The 17,282-nt window shown below is 36.9% G+C and overlaps 2 protein-coding genes across 3 annotated transcripts in view; both read left to right on the forward strand.

Annotated features, from left to right (window-relative positions):
- The first annotated feature begins 1,284 nt into the window (after nt 1-1,284).
- On the forward strand, nt 1,285-14,743 carry sars1 (seryl-tRNA synthetase 1). The gene is made up of 11 exons (XM_056257926.1): nt 1,285-1,483; nt 4,993-5,063; nt 5,155-5,235; nt 8,672-8,830; nt 10,768-10,911; nt 11,138-11,293; nt 12,613-12,834; nt 13,041-13,170; nt 13,311-13,468; nt 13,567-13,696; nt 14,360-14,743. The coding sequence occupies exons 1-11, from the start codon at nt 1,348-1,350 to the stop codon at nt 14,515-14,517; spliced, it is 1,545 nt and encodes a 514-aa protein (XP_056113901.1). The 5' UTR covers nt 1,285-1,347; the 3' UTR covers nt 14,518-14,743.
- Nucleotides 14,744-16,033: 1,290 nt separating this feature from the next.
- Nucleotides 16,034-17,282, forward strand: part of chchd6a (coiled-coil-helix-coiled-coil-helix domain containing 6a) — a 69,172-nt gene continuing 67,923 nt past the window's right edge. Inside the window, exons 1-3 of one of the 2 annotated variants that reach the window (XM_056257927.1) lie at nt 16,034-16,133; nt 16,228-16,339; nt 17,181-17,259. In XM_056257927.1, coding sequence (XP_056113902.1) covers nt 16,075-16,133; nt 16,228-16,339; nt 17,181-17,259 — 250 coding nt within the window. In that variant the 5' untranslated portion in view covers nt 16,034-16,074. The remainder of the gene's footprint in view (nt 16,134-16,227; nt 16,340-17,180; nt 17,260-17,282) is intronic. The other variant, XM_056257928.1, reaches the window with a different exon arrangement.

The raw sequence follows: 17,282 nt of genomic DNA on the forward strand, positions 1-17,282 counted from the left end.
ATGCAATCCCAGTAGTCTTTCTAAAAAAATATGGAAAATGTTCAAGGACACTTTTGATTTATTGTAGTGAATGACCTTAAATTGTGTAATTTGTTTACATGAAGTGTTATTTTTAATTACCTTTATTATATTTTTTGCTAGGCCAATTTTTTTTTTTATCTGTTATTGTTGCAACAATCTGTGTTTGTCTAACATGAAGGGAAATTACTATTTTATTTTGCCAAACTGCCTAAATGTCTGCTTGGTCTTACATTATATTAATGCAAGGCTTTTTTTTAAATATATATTTTAATAATGCATAATCTTTATATTATTATAATGCAAGGAAATTCAGGAGAAAAAAACACATATGTCTCAGTGAGATGTGTAACACATCTCTGTTTTTAGAATATAAGCTATAAACTCTTACATAAAATGTTTATGAAAATGTATGAATGCATGATGTTTTACAAATAAACTTTCATTGCTTTTGTAAATAGCTAGGACTAATTTATTCGACTGATATATCTTTTTTTGCTTTGGTGTACAATCTGACCCTGTTAGAAAGCTTTGTTTTACGAATATAAAACTTAAGCATTGGCAACAACATCAAACTTATTACATACAATTGATTTTCTTGCATTTAAATCATTGTTAAGGAATTCATACACAACATTTTCCACAATAAAGTAAATAATCATAAATTTCATCGCCAATAAATCTTGTAACATCTTGCCAAAGCTGTTCAGAAAATTGGCAACGCCAACAAAGACGTTTCAGAGTTACACACAGAAAACTGATGCTATTTTTTAACATTGAATTGTGGAGTAATATTTATGGGCCATTTAAAATGAAATAATTTACTTTGGGCTGCAATTTTTTGTAGCAAATTATTTCTACTAAGCTATAGGCCTACTACAAGTAAAGAGTAAATGGGCATAATATCCCATTGGAACAATAATCAAATTATTACAAGAATATTCTAAGGACAACTGCAGAGTTGGAACAGTTTAAACTGATATATAAAGACAGTTTAAAACAGTCTAAGATGGTTTGCTGGTCTTATCTGGTCTCCTGGCCTGGACCATATTATAAAATATTAATAATGACTTAGAAAGGTTATATCATATTAATAAAGGCAGTAAACTGACCGCGCAGCAGCCGAATTCACGAAGGTTGGCTCATGAATATGACTTAGCTTACGCGTGACTCCGTCGATTTAAAGTAATAGTATGATTCTGTACTTCGCCAGAGCTGAGTATGAGTAATGAATATGCATAGCAGCAGGCTCTCTAGCGCCTCCCCTCCATATTTCTCCATATTCCTTTCCCTCATTCATCCGCACTGCACACCGCGTCCACAGGCATCATGGTGCTCGATTTAGACCTGTTTCGCACCGACAAAGGCGGCGATCCTGAAATCGTGCGGGAAACCCAGAGGAAACGGTTCAAGGATGTGTCTCTGGTGGATAAACTGGTCGAGACGGATACAGAATGGAGGAAATGTGAGTATCGGCTAACGCTACAGCTAACGAAACACATGGCAGCCTGTGAATGAGAACAGTTTGTGACACGTATTACAGATGTGTAAATCAACTTTAAGACTTTAAGATAGGAAACACACACTGACTGTGCTATACCACATAATAAAGTTAATATAAAATGCGTGGAAACGTGCAGAACCCGCAATACCGGTTTACTGGAGTAGCATGTAGCATTGACGCTAATACTTAACCCGCCTGTCATAGTGTGATTAACATTGTTTACTTCAGTTAATAAAACTTGTTTCTGTTATTTAGCCGAATATACGTTTATATCAGGTGTTATTCGGGGATGAGAGGTATGAGTATACATTGGTTAAACCTGTCGCAGCATCACCCGGCTGTATCTGATGCAATCTCTGTCAGAGTGAATACAGAGGAGGAGCTGCTGACTGTCAGTGATGTTGTGTGCCAGACTGTTCTTTCATCATGGAGTGAAAATATTAGGAATAACAGTTTGGCAATTTAATTCCCTCTTCCTTTAAATCCATCCAAAAGTCTCACTATTAATATATTTAAGCTTGGTGTGTTCACCATATGAATCAGGACTAAAGACTTTAAAGTCTTTAAAGGTTGTTTTAAAGTCACCATGAAATAAAAATGGACAATTCTTATTTTCTTTATTGCAGTATTTATTACAAATTATTTATCCGTGCACATTATTGTTTCAAAATTAATCTGCTCTCTCCTAATCTTTAATCAAAATAAATTCCCCTCCCACTTGCAGCGACATCCCTTCTCTTCTCTGATGATGCGTTTACTGGCGTGAGGGCGGGACAACCTGTCACTCACATGAGATTGACCAATAGCAACCCACAACCATCCAAGGATTCAATCAATTCCCGATGAACAAAATCAAGTACATAAAAAACCCCAAATCAACCCTACATTTTCTCTTGTCAAGAAGCCGTTTCACTCGTACATACGTCACAGTAGGGAAGAAAATACTATCGAAACTTCAGTCTCATGCCGACTTAAAGGGATAGTTCACCCAAAAATGAAAATTATCCCGTAAATTAGCTCCAAAAAATGCATCCATCCATCATAAAAGTGAACCATATGACTCCAGTGGGGTAATAAATGCCTTTTGAAGCGAATCAATGGGTTTTTGTGTACATGCGTACGGCCGTTGCCGAAAGCCAGTGATATATAATTTATAAAGTTATAAATATGGATATTTTTCTTACAAAAACGGATTGCTTCATAAGGCATTTTTAACCCACTGTAGTCGTATGGATTACTTTTATGATGGATGGATGCGCTTTTTGGAGCTTCAAAAACTCAATATTCAATGCCATTAAAAATCTGAGAAGAGCCAGGATATTAATTAAAGTGTAAATTGCAGGTTAACCACCACAACCAATTAATGTGTAAATTAAAGTGCTTAATATGTATACATTTAAAAATTTCTGTCTTAAAATGCGTTAAAATAAAATTTATTGGGGTTTCTTCAAAGGTAGCATGTTTTCTACAGTAACTGGGTGATGACGTCATAAGAGGGAGCGCGGGCGGTAATGCACTCACTCTGTGTGTGCCAGTTGAGGGAGAATAAAACGATTCGCGGGACTCCCGCAAACTAGACATATCTATGAATAAAACATAAAAACTAATACACTTTTATTCATCTGTTGCAGAAAAGCAACAATAACAACTGAAACAAAATAGAAACGATTTACAGGCAGAGTTTCTATTTCTAACATGTCTGCAGCGTTGAGCGTTGTAGCCAATCACAGACATATGTGTTGATTTCTTGAACGCAATAACGGCCAATCAGAAGCATTTACAATAGACTCCCCTCACCGCCCAAAACTGACTTTTTGTTCAGTGCTGAATTCTGTATGCTGGCAAATCCTCTAATTATAACAAACATAGTGTATATATTATGAAAGCTTCATTGACAATAACAGATGTGTGAGATCGCAATGAACTGATGTCAGCTTTTTAGGAATTATTATGTGAGCGTGCATCAGGCATGCCAAACCATGCACGCAGTAGCTGCTTGTTTTTATGTTATAACAGTGGTTTGTGTGTTAATGCTTTATAACAAATAATTTATCAGGAGCATTTATTCTGATGTGTATGGTGGCGACACGTAGGCTAACTTGAAAGTATTTTGAGGTACAGAAAAAAGTCTTTTTGCGGGCAGGAGCAGGACAAAACATACATGTTGCGGGCGGCAGAAAGTATTATAGAAAGTAGTTGAGAACGTCAGTTATAACGACCCACGTATTAAAAAATAGTGGGGTTTAAACCGGGCTCGGGCTCATAATTACAGTTAATGGGCCGGGCCGGGGCTCGGACACAGCGGGCTCGGGTAGGGTCTTCCTTTATTTTTTTTGCCCCGATCTAAGCTCTACCTCGGGTAAGTTATGCTAACACTTACAGGCACGAATCAGCCGTTTGTCCTTGGGGAACTTGTGGAGCCTCTCCCCCGGTTTTGATGTATTCGTACATCCTGCACAAACACAATAGTTAACCATTTTTTGCTAGCTAGGTCTCCAATATAACGTAACTCTAGCTTGGAGCATAGACAGTAAAAGCTTGGAGTACCTGTTATGACGTCACGCCCAGCCTAGTGGAAGGGAGGGGGCGTGCTTAAAACCACTGTAAAACGTACCAACTTTTCATATTATATTCACCATTTCGGTATAAAAAACATAAAAAACAATGGTGGACGGATTTTATCTTTATGTTTAGGAAGCACATTGTTTTATCTTCGTGAAAAATTTTACCTGCAATTTACACTTTAATAAAAACTCTGATTGTGTTCAGCTGAAAGAAGAAAGTCATACACCTAGGATGGCTTGATGTTGAGTTAATAACTCAACCCCCCCCTTTCAAATACTCATTATTGTAAAATAAAGAAATAATTTTTCTATTTTAAAATATTTTTATTCGCAAAATATGAAATCACCATCATCTTTAATTTATGCTGCATTTGGTGTTATTTTTATATTGTTTTTATATTATTATAGTATCTTTAATATTTTGAATTAGCTTTTATATTAACATTTTCTTTTTAAAATTATTTTATTTCAGTTAGTTGTCAAGGCAACATTTCTAATATTCATTTAAGTTTCATCTTGTTGGATTAAATAAAATTACTTTATTGCAATATATTGGATTGTATTCCTTATTCTAGTACTGTGAAAATATGCTGATACAATGTATTGTAATTGTAAAAGTGTGATTTTTATTAGTTGGTGCCGGATTCATAATATTACGAGAAATACAACTACTGAAAAGATAAAATTCAATTCAGTTGTCATTGCTTGTAGCTTAATTTCACATTTACTTTCTTGCTTGAATGCAGTACACATTTCCTTAGTTCTAATTCCTCATCCAAAGATATATATTTTCTTCTCCCGGTGATTTCAGATTTTAGCATCATTTATAAAACAGGATGATACCACTTGCCAGTATATCAGGTATATGCATTTGTGTTAGAAATATTTCTTTTTTTATGCCTCCAGGTCGCTTCACGGCGGATAACCTAAACAAGGCCAAGAATCTGTGCAGCAAAGCCATCGGTGAAAAGATGAAGGTACGTAAAGCAGCTGTCATATATTTGTTTTGATCTGTTATCATTGAGTAATAATTATATTCTGCTTGCTGGTCGTATGATGTTTTTGCAGAAGAAAGAGCCAGTTGGTGACGATGACACTCTTCCAGAAGAGGCTCAGAATCTGGAAGCCCTCGCTGGAGAAACATTATCAGTGAGTCAAGCTATAATGTTTAATTCACATAATTATTGTATAATAAGGCCATCCTTAAAAATATTCTTGTTTGCCGTAACCCGACCGACCCAATTTTTTTTTTTTTTTTTCTTTTAGTCCGACTGACTTGCCGGTTGTAAACTTGCATTAAGACCGACCGATTTTTTTTTACTCTTCAAACAACTAATACAAATGCAATAAAATAATATAAATTTATTATAGTAAGTATTGTGAATATAAATTGCGTAGGCTACGTTCTTTCTTTTAAATAAAAACCCGTGGCGTCATCTATTATGATTTCATTCACTGTCAATGGTTCGCGCTCGGTGATGATGGCTGCGGCGCGGCTGCTTGTGAAATACGTCTGTATGAGCCTACATTTAGTCGCTCATTGTTCGAAATTCTTAATGGTCAAATAGGGAATAGGGAATCGATGTTAACGGCCTTTTCTTGGAGCGCGTCCAGCTCGTCACGATATGCCCACCGTGAACGCTCGTCATACAGCAACTGCAGGCTCTGACAAACAAACACACATAAGTGTGGGAAGCCAAACACACGGAAAGGGGGATGAAACGGCGCGGTGTGTTACAGAGTTCGCGCTGCGCTGACTTGTAATCTGCGTGGCTCAATGGACCGAGCCGCGCGAGTCGCGACAGACTCGACAGCGCAGGAGAAGTGTTTGCTTGCGCCAGCCAATGGTCAGAGCGGCGCAAACTAATCTCACCAGCACCGCGCTGACCAATAAAACAGCACATCCCATACCGAAATGTACTAAATTGCACAAAAGAAAATCGACCATTCCATGATATGTTAGGACAACTCAATCGGCCTATAGTTTCCTACAATGCGCCTAGCCATTTGACCTCACTGATTTCCGTTAATAATAGCAGATGTTTATGGGTCAAATCTCTCACTCTCTCCCTGCAACTTTTTGTTACCCTCCTTTCCTGCCCCTAGACCAGAAAGGGGGCTTGTAACAGTATGGGTCAAATGTAAACGAATGGTGCCAAACGCGCTGTTTTATTGGTCGGCGCGGCGCTGGTGAGATTAGTCATTTTAATTTATTTGTTTCCCTCTGAAAATCCACTTTCATTGAAATCTAGTGGCTCCTTTTTTTTTTTTTTTTTTTTTTTTTGCCTTTTTTTTTCCCAAATGAATGCAGCTGGAATTAATGCAATAAATATGTTTTTTTTTACAAAGATTTCAAATTGTTTGTGGTCTATAACCTGTATCAGAATGAGGTTCGCAATGGTGCGCCCGAAGGCACGGGTTGAAGACCCCGTCAGTGACGTCACGATATGCAAATTTGTTTAAATTCATACTGACGTAATCACCATGACCAAAATTATCCTTTTTTTTTTACATTGAATCTTGAAAAAAAAAATATAGACCTATACAGACCCTTTTTTTTTTTTTTTTTTTTTTTGCTGTTACTGCAAACCAAAATATTTTTAAGGATGGCCTAAGTGAATATACACTACTGTTCAAAAGTTTTAGATCAGTAAGATTTTTTCATGTTTTCAAAAGCAGTCTCTTCTGCTCACCAAGGTTGCATTTATTTGATCCAAAAAACAGTAAAAACTGTAATATTGTAAAAAAATTTTTTACAATTTAAAAGTTTTTGAATATATTTGAAATGCTGAATTTTCAGCATCATAACTCTAGTCTTCAGTGTCTCATTATCCTTTGTGAAATCATTCTAATATGCTGATTTGCTGCTCAAGAAACATTTATTATTATTCAAGAAATCATTCAGTGTTGAATTTTTTTTTTCAGGATTCTTTGATGAACAGAAAGTTAAAAAGAACAGCATTTATCTGAAATAGAAAGCTTTTGTAACATTATTCACTACCGTTCAGAAGTTTGGGGTCAGTGAGATTTGTTTTTTAAAGAAATCAAAGAAATTAATACTTTTATTCAGCAAAGATGCATGAAATTGATCAAAAGTTACATTAAAGACATTTATAATGTTACAAAAGATTTCTATTTCAGATAAATCCTGTCCTTCTGAACTTTGTTCATCAAAGAATCCTGAAAACAAATTGTACACAACTGTTCTCAACATTGACTACGTTTACAAGCTGTCAATATTCGGGTTATGGTCGGGTTAAGGTCACTATTCGGGTTTCTGAAACATTCGGAATAAGCCGTTTACATGAGTGAGCAGAGAGAGCCAGACGGCGCATACAAGAAGTTCCTCTACTCAAAAGACCAAGATTCCTTGCGAATAGAACATGCGCAGAACACAAATCAATGTTCCTTTTGATGGGGATATGCCGATACGCGTTTACATGACCAAATATTCGGGTTAGAAAAGGGGTAACCCAGGGATCATATTCGGGTTTTTACAAACCGGAAAATGAGCATATTCGTGGTTTTTGCCGGTGTTTACATGCCCGTGCCCAACCGGGTTATTGCTAATATTACGGTTTTGAACTGGTTATTGGCTACTTGTAAACGTAGTCATTGATAATAATAAGAATTTTTCTTGAGCAGCAAATTCTGAAGGATCATGTGACACTGAAGACTGGAGTAATGATGCTGAAAATTCAGCTTTGATCACAGGAATAAATTACATTTGAAAATATATTCAAATAGAATATATTTTAACTTTTAAAAAAAATATTTATATCAAATAATTATTAAATCAAAATATTTAATATCAAATAAATGCAGCCTTGGTGAGCAGAAGAGACTTCTTTTTAAAACATGAGAAAATCTTATCGATCTAAAACTTTTGAACGGTAGTGTATATATTTTATATAGTGTATAAAATATATATTATACACTATCAGTCACAAGTTTTTAAAGTTTTTGAAAGAATTCTCTTATGCTCACCAAGGTTGAATTGATTTCAACAAAATTACGATAAAAACAGTAATATTGTGAAATATTATTACAATATTCATGTATTAATATATATTTTGTATACTATATGAATGTATTTTGTATTTATTTAAATTGTAAATTATTCCTGTGTTGGCAACATATTTTGCTGCCTAATATTTGTTGTAGATTTTATTTTGACTGAAGTGTTGACATATATTAGAGTTGGGTTCCGAACTCAGTACTTTTAATGGCACAGACCGAATTACGTCAGTACTACCGAGTACCGATTCCCATTAAAGTAGTTGGTGCCAAATTTCAGTACCTGAGAACGCATCTGGGCGCGAGAGTAAGACTATTTAAATACGAATCCTGCATGTTCTTTGTGTCTCTGTGTGAATGAATGCCACAGACTAAATTACCGAAAAAAGGTACCATTGGGTACCAGCACCGAATTTCAGGTACCGGTCAAAATGTGAATGGTACCCAACCCTAATATATATATATATATATATATATTATATATACATACCCATAATATATATATACCCATTAAACAATGATCCACAACCCATCTGTGAGCATTAATTCTGCATTCTGTCTCTGGCAGCCCCTCACGGTGACTCAGATTAAGAAGGTGCGATTACTGGTGGACGAGGCTGTGCAGAAGACAGACAGTGATCGTCTAAAGCTGGAGGCGGAGCGCTTTGAGTTCCTGAGAGAGATCGGAAACCTCCTGCATCCCTCTGTGCCCATCAGCAACGATGAGGTGAGTTTCAGGGTGTTTTTATATACACAGTACACTAGGCAGGTCCTGCAAACCAAATACATTGCCTAGCCAAAAAAATAAATAAAAATCACACTCTAATATTTTGCTGGACTGCTTTTTGCTTTAATTACGGCACGCATTCATCATGGCATCATTTCTATAAACTCATGCAATGAAAAAACATTTATTTCCATCCAAAGTTGCATTCATTTCTCGCCTACATCTTGTCGCTTCGCAGCGTTATATCTTCTCCAGCACATCCCAAAGATTCTCAGTGGGGTTAAAGGGGGCACCGGATGCAAAATTCACTTTTATATGGTGTTTGCATATAAATGTGTCTTTGCAGTGTGTAGAGTGTGGACACAACCACCATACAAAAAAATCCATTCACTCCTTTTTTTTTTAATCCTCAAAAAGTCTAAACCAGGGTTCTTCAAACTCTGTCCTGGAGGGCCACTGTCCTGCAGAGTTTAGCTCCAACCCTGATCAAACACACCTACCTGTGAGTTTCTAGTGATCCTGAAGACCTTGGTTAGCTTGCTCAGGTGTGTTTGATCAGGGTTGGAGCTAAACTCTGCAGGACAGTGGCCCTCCAGGACCGAGTTTGAGGAACCCTGGTCTAAACACTCAATAATCAAGCCGTTTGGATTTTCTGAGCACTATGATGTCATAATGCTCATGCTCCGCCCACGACCACTGACGGACTGTCCCGTATTAGCATATTTCTGCCCTCAGCCATTCGACACCCCCCATGGAAGAGAGGTGTGGGGTGAGCAGTTGCTCATTATCATTTAAAGAGACATGCACTGAAACAGGTCACGGTGAACAAAGCTGTTTTTGAGGAGGTAAAAAGGGTGTTGTTTTACACAAACATTGAGGAATTTTAACCAAAGTATATTACGAACTTTACATGAACACCCTAAAGAATCATACCAACCTGTGGAAAATGGGCATCCAATGAACCCTTTAAGGTCTGGACTCTACTAGCCAATTCATGTGTGAATGTGTGTCTCATGCTCCCTGAACCACTCTTTCACAATTTGATCCCGATGAATATGCCCATGCATATTCAAAAAATCCATTGATGGAAAAACCTGGTCATTCAGTATGTTCATATAGTCAGCTGGCCTTATCTTTTGGGCACATAACGTTGCTGAACCTAGACCGACCAACTGAAGCAACCCCGGATCATAACGCTGCCCCCAGTGGCTTGTACGGTAGGCATTAGGCGTGATGGGTGCATCTTCATCCACCTCTCTTCTTACCCCGATGTGCCCATCACTCTGGAACAGGGTAAATCTGGACTCATCAGACCATTTGACCTTTTTCCATTGTTCCATAGTCCAATCTTTATGCTCCCTATCAAATTGAAGCTTTTTTCCCAATTCGCCTCACTAATAAGTGGTTTTCTTAAGGCTACACAGCTGTTTAGTCCCACATTGTGTGTGTTTAAATGCTCTTAGTTTCACTATTAAACATGACTGTGTTCTACTGATGATTTTTTACGATTTGATTTCACCTAACGTTTAAGTGATCTCTGATAATGATCATTTAAAAAAAGTCCAACCATATTTCTTCCTCAAAGATGATGGTTCACCACTGTCCTCCCAGGTTCTAATAATGTGCTGGACAGTTCTTAACCCAATTTTAGTAGTTACCGAAATCTCCTTAGTAGTTTTCTTTGCTTTATGCTTGATTTTTTTTTTTTTTTTTTAAATGAGAAGCTGCTCACTGCATCAGTTAGGATTAAATAACTTGTTACCAGCTGAAGCAAATTGATCATTGCAGTAATTATCCTATGGAAGGCTCTTTTCTATTTGCTTGGTTAAATCCAGGTGGTCACTTGTTTATTGGCCAGGCAGTGTATAATGTAGCATATGTTGTTGCTTAACTTATTCAACTGGAGACTAAGGTAAAATGTTGTTTCTCTTTCTCAGGATGCTGATAATAAGGTGGAACGCACCTGGGGTGACTGCACAGTGCAGAAGAAGTACTCTCACGTGGACCTGGTTGTCATGGTGGATGGATACGAAGGGGAAAAAGGAGCCATCGTGGCTGGAAGCAGAGGATACTTCCTAAAGGTTGGTTGCCCTTTAACCTAAAATTATTTATTGTCAAACTGTGCAAGGAAGGGAACTGAAGGACAACGGCATTGTTTTTGTGTAAACCACTTCTGAACATTTCAGTACTGAGGATGTGGTAACCATTTTGCCTTGTTGCACAATATTTACCCCCGTTCTCATGTCAGTTCTTCAAAAGAAACATGCCAAAAAGCACTTTAAAATTGTATGGTGTATTGTATTTCAGGGGCCTTTAGTTTTCTTGGAGCAGGCTTTAATTAACTATGCACTGCGGATCCTGTACAGCAAGAACTACAACCTGCTGTACACACCCTTCTTCATGAGGAAAGAAGTCATGCAGGAGGTCGCTCAGCTCAGCCAGTTTGATGATGAGCTCTATAAGGTTTGTCCTATATCTATTGCTTAATACTTTATTTGAACCTTTTGATGTATTAAAATGTATATACTAATGTGTATATTTGTATATTATAATATATATTATTATATATTATATATATATGTATATACTAATGTGTGTGTAATATAAATAAATAAATAAATATATATATATATATATATCACTGATTCTTGAGAGTCGGGACAAAACACGTTTTAAAAAACTTTAAAAAAAATACACACTATATCAATTAGAGTTGTTTGTTTCTGCAAAGAAAGGTCTTAGCTATTTAACCATGTAAAGGAACAGGTTCTAAATAAAAACACATTTTTAACAAATAAATATGTTTCCCTTTAGAACTGGATTTGTGTCAACTCCGTCAGACACACTAAAAAGTATACAATTTTAATTCTTCCAATCCAGCAAGAATCTAAATTTCTAAAGTATATTGTAATAGTGTTTAGTTACTCTGATATTTAAAAAAAATACAATATATAAATTTAAGTTGTGATTTCACACTATTCTGAAAACTCAGATTTCTAAATATTTGCATTTTCAAACTTTGATTTTAATTTCAATATTGTAAAAACAAATTCCTTAAATAAATAAAACATGAGAAGATGTAGATCAGATGGTCCCTTATTACAAAAACAACATAAACTAAAGGAAGAACATTTCCCCCCCCCCCCAAAAAAAAAAAAAAAAACATACATCCAACGCTGTTGATGAAGATCTGACGGTGTTGATGAAGATCTGACGGTCTTGATGAAGATCTGACGGTCTTGATGAAGATCTGACGGTCTTGATGAAAAACTAACGGTGTTGACAAAAAATATGTGTGCATTGTGATTATTGAACAGATGTGCTCTTTGAACTACTACTAAAACTACTCCTTTTTATTAGAGTATTGAACTTACTGTAAAGCAAACTATAATAAACATATTGCACACACACCGTTTCCAACTATTATAAATTACACCGTTTCCAACTATCAAAAAAAAAAAAAAATACGGGAAACCAGGGGCCCTCCTCCCCCTCTGTTTTCATCTACCTCCCCTATACCACTTCCTGCTCTCCTTTTTTTCATCCACCTCTTCTCCTCTTCCTTTCCTCCTTTGTAAGTAGCCATTTACTTTAAAGTGGCGTATGTGTGTGTTTGGGTGTGTTGGATGTGTGATTGCCCTGCACTGCCTACTTTATACTGGGTGTGATCTTAAATTGACATTCCTTGACAACAATACTGCAACACATAATCTGTAGCTTAGAATCAGGTTCAATTAGCTGAATTACAGAAATAACGCATTTAATGTAATGTGTTTGTTTAGGTGATCGGGAAGGGGAGCGAGAAGTCTGACGACAGTTCAGTAGACGAAAAGTATTTGATTGCCACATCGGAGCAGCCAATAGCAGCTTTCCTGAGAGATGAATGGCTGAAGCCAGAGGATCTCCCCATCCGCTATGCCGGCTTCTCCACCTGCTTCAGACAGGAAGTGGGCTCTCACGGCAGAGACACGCGCGGGATCTTCAGGGTCCATCAGTTTGAGAAGGTCCGGGCAATTCTATCATGAAAATAATGTGTGAACAGTGGAATATTAATTTTAGATGACTATTATTTCATATTAAGGAATAGACCTCTATCAAATTTTGCAGTAAGTAAAGATCTTGAAGAAAATTCTGGTATTATTTAAAAGAATCTTGTTTAAGTATGAAATCACAACCGCTCTGAATACAAACTCTTTCCAATGGTTTCCAGATCGAGCAGTTTGTGTACGCCTCTCCTCATGACGGCAAGTCCTGGGAGATGTTTGATGAGATGATTGGAACAGCTGAAGAATTTTATAAGTCGTTAGGAATCCCCTACCGCATCGTCAACATTGTGTCGGGTTAGTTCCCATTGTCCAGTTTTTCCATTGAAAGCACCAATGGAACTAATAAGCCACTATTTGTTGGAAAATCTTGAAAGTTTTTATCAGCTTCCTGTAAAAAAAAATCTTCAAATGAATTGTTTGCTTTTGTTTCACAGGTGCTTTGAACCACGCTGCTAGTAAAAAGCTGGATTTAGAGGCTTGGTTCCCCGGCTCCCAGGCTTTTAGAGAGCTTGTGTCATGCTCAAACTGCACAGATTACCAGGCTCGCCGCTTGCGTATTCGCTACGGTCAGACTAAGAAAATGATGGACAAGGTACAGTTCTACTCCACTGTTCTGAAGAATGATGCTGGGTTATCTGTTTTTACCATTTGAGGTTGGTTTGATTGACCGTTGTGTCTGTTGTCTTAAAGGCTGAGTTTGTGCATATGCTAAATGCCACCATGTGCGCGACCACTCGCGTTATGTGTGCTATCCTGGAGAACTTCCAGACAGAGGAAGGCATTATTGTTCCAGAACCTCTCAAGGCATTCATGCCTCCAGGTGAGCACTGCTGAGTATGGATCTGTTTACCTGGATAGGTTATAGAAAAGTTTGCCTCAATCTTATTCTACATGCATGGAAAAGACTTGTTTTGGGATGCCATAAACTAGTCGTTAAAGATTAGGCTGGAAATCGTATGGAATTTTTTCAGATTCTGGATCTGATACTGGTTCCACTGGTGACACTGCATTTGATTCACTATAAAGAAGCAATTCACTACAAGGAACCAAGTCATTTTTTGGGAATCGGATAATACTGGTTGCATTGAATGTTTTGTTTTCCAAAAAAATAACAGATTCACAAGTAGGAGTGCAATGGATCGTAGTTGATCCGTATGGACCAGGACACACGGTTCAGCACGCATGTGATTCACGGATGAATTGCTTAGTTTGACCATTATAGAGTGAAAGTATATAATTTGCACTTGTTTATTCTTGACAATTTACACATTCAAGCGATTTTAAACCATTCAAGCGCTAGAAGAGGCGAAAGAGAACTCTATTGCACGCTGTCATCTGTTTTTCAATCAAAAGAACCGGATATGTGAGCTATAAGTGGACCTTTAGATAGCTGTTTAATGTGTGTAGGTTACGTTTCCTCTGATAAGAAGTTGTCACCAATTGTGTCTCCAATCAATCTTAATATTATGGTTTCTTTACTCAGGTTTAACAGAAATGATCAAGTTTGTGAAGCCAGCCCCTATTGAACTGGAGGCAACCAAGAAGCAGAAGAAGCAGCAGGAAGGAGGGAAGAAGAAGAAACAGGGCGGTGACGCTGATATAGAGAACAAAGTGGAGAGCATGTCAGTCAATGACTCTTAGACGCGCCCCCTTGCAATCCCAGCCAATCATAATGGTTCACAAGACCTCCATTTTCTGTTCCCCATTCACAAACATTGTCCACTGAAGCTGTCACATGGTTTCATCCCTGTCATGCCCCTGCCTCACTTTACTTTCTCTGGGACAGTCCTACTGTGGCGCTGTCTGTCTAATGGTGATGATGGTGTCATGTTTAATAATCATATTTTAAATTATTCTCAAATCATTTTCTTTGAAATCTTTAATTAAATGCATGATGTTGTGACAGACATTTAGCCATTAGACCGAAATGCCTTGATGGAACTGTAATTACCTAAGGCATTGTATTATAATTCTGCTGTTGAATTAAAGGGAACATGCATGGTCATTACAATTAGTACTGGGATTATTCTGCATCAGTGCCACATTCAAGGTGGGAGTTTTAGGAAATTCTTAATGAAAATCGGTTCTGGATAACGGACAGACCTCTTTCAATATCCTGTCTTACAATTAATATTTGCTCTATAATTAAAGTTAAGGGAATTGATTACTGTGCACTTACTGTTCACATTGTCACAAAAGTTAAAGCGAGCAGCTTTCTGTCATTTACGTCTGTCTTTTGCTTCATAGAAACATTTCCTCTTGTGATTTGTCTGTTAAACAGGGAATGTTATTATATGTACAGTACTTGCTTAAGATGCCTTGTGTGAGGAGTATGATGGCATTTGAGGATAAATCAATACCTGAAAGAAAACATTGTCTCTGAATTATGTTTCGTGTTATGCTTTTTCTGAATGCATGAATATTATGTTAAGGGTGTTAAATGTAAGAGGCTATTATTATCTAATTGCACACTTTTATCTGAAGCAACATACAATTTAAGAAAACTAAATCATCAATTTAATTTACAATTTAACTCAGAGTACAAGTAGCCTAGCCATATTAGTCATCTTATGTGGGTGTTTTTAGAAAGCACATAAAAGGCAATTTCATATGCCTAAAAAAATAGACTGGTTTACATTGTAATAAAAATAATGCATTTTCACCTATATAGAGTTGTGAGGAAAGACTGCATAGTTGCTATCAAATGTATAATTTAGCCAAACACATTAGATCATGGAGTTCGTTGTTTTTTTTTTTGCCAAAATTATATGAATAAAAAGAGAAAACTTTTATTTTGTGTTAATCCAAATATTGTTTATGAAGGGTTTCTGGAAAATCTTACCCACTAAATGGTCACTGTAAACAGTTGGAGGTAATAAAAAAGCAATATACTAATTTAAAACTTTTAACCTCATGCAAGAAACCACTCAGTCCTGGGACTTTTGGAAGTAATTTGATTCAACTGGAGCACAGTTTCAAGCATTTAACTCAGTGTTTATAATGGATAACTGTAGGTTTCTTGTTTTCACAATTTATGTTTTTTGTTAAGTACACTTGTGAAATAAGTACACTAACGCATCAAACCCCTCTAATGTTTTTTTTAAGTAAATAAGGACTGAGTGAGTCTGATGGACTGCAACTCCCAGAAGCCCTTTCTCCAGTCGCGGATATATCCTGAGATTCCATTGGCTCATTGCAATGTCATTCGCCAATCGTGTTTCAGAATACTGCCTTTACAAACTGCCACTTCAAAAACGGTAAGATGTGAGTCTGTCAAACATATCGGCGTATTTACTAAATAATTTGAGTTCATTTCAGTTAAAGAATAAAATTGTTTATCTTTTATTAAAGATCCATTAACGAAGCTGTACATAAAGCGATGGGATCCGGAGAAAGCACGTCAAGGAGAGTTTCTTTCGGCCTAGATGAGGATGACAGGGTGAGGATTCTGCGTGGAGTGAAGGTAATCCAATATCAGATATCTATTACCTTCAAGTCATTCGGGTTATGTACGATTATGGTAGGTAGTGCGGGACTTTGTAGCGTGAATTTGCAACAGGGTTAACCGAACGTCCTTCAATGGACGGGACACGTTTAGGAAAACAGGCCACAGTGTTGTTTCGGATGTCTGTCATTTCACAAATAGATAAGTTACGTGAATTGCAGTTCGCATATGATTGTCAGCTCTGGCTAATGACAACTGAGTCTTAAACCGAGAAACTGTTTCCTGCTTGTGTTGTGAAGTTGTGTTGGACTGATATCTTAATGACCTAGTGTGTCCTCAGGTGTGCAGAAGTGTAATTGAAACTAAGGGCAGGTGTATGTATGGTAACGTTAAGTTACTGTCTGGACGTTAAGCGCGGTTAATCTTTTAATACTTCTCCAATAACGTTAGAATTGACCACATATTTGCTTGCTCTGGAAAGTGTCATTCTTCCAAGTGACTGAAATCTTTTGAGTTCGATCACTATAGATCTTTAATAGATCATATATGATATGAGTGGTTGGTTGCATGATTAGGACAGTAGATGAAAACAAGTTTGGAGAGTTATTATTCTGTATTAATGTGTGTGTGTTTACAAAAGGATACCCAATAACTAATGATTAAGCTTTATAAGCAACAAATTACAAAAAGTAGATCTATGTTTTTCCCCTTGCAGTTTGTCAACTGCTGTGCATTACTTAAAGTCAATCTATAGATAAAAAACAGAACGATAATAGCCTAAATTATAAGTTCTCAGTGACACCAATGCTTAATTTTACTTGTGTGTTCATCAGTCATTTTTATACATGTATGTTCTTAGCTGTCTGAAGACGTCCTACAGCGCATGAGGAATGTCAGTGCTGATCCAAGACCACCTGTCAACAATAAAGAGAACCTAGGTATGACATAATATTTTCCATGT

The sequence above is a fragment of the Rhinichthys klamathensis genome, unplaced genomic scaffold, assembly GCF_029890125.1.
Source record: "Rhinichthys klamathensis goyatoka isolate OS25496 unplaced genomic scaffold, OSU_Roscu_1.1 h1tg000147l_1, whole genome shotgun sequence".
In the NCBI taxonomy this organism is placed as follows: Eukaryota; Metazoa; Chordata; class Actinopteri; order Cypriniformes; family Leuciscidae; genus Rhinichthys; species Rhinichthys klamathensis.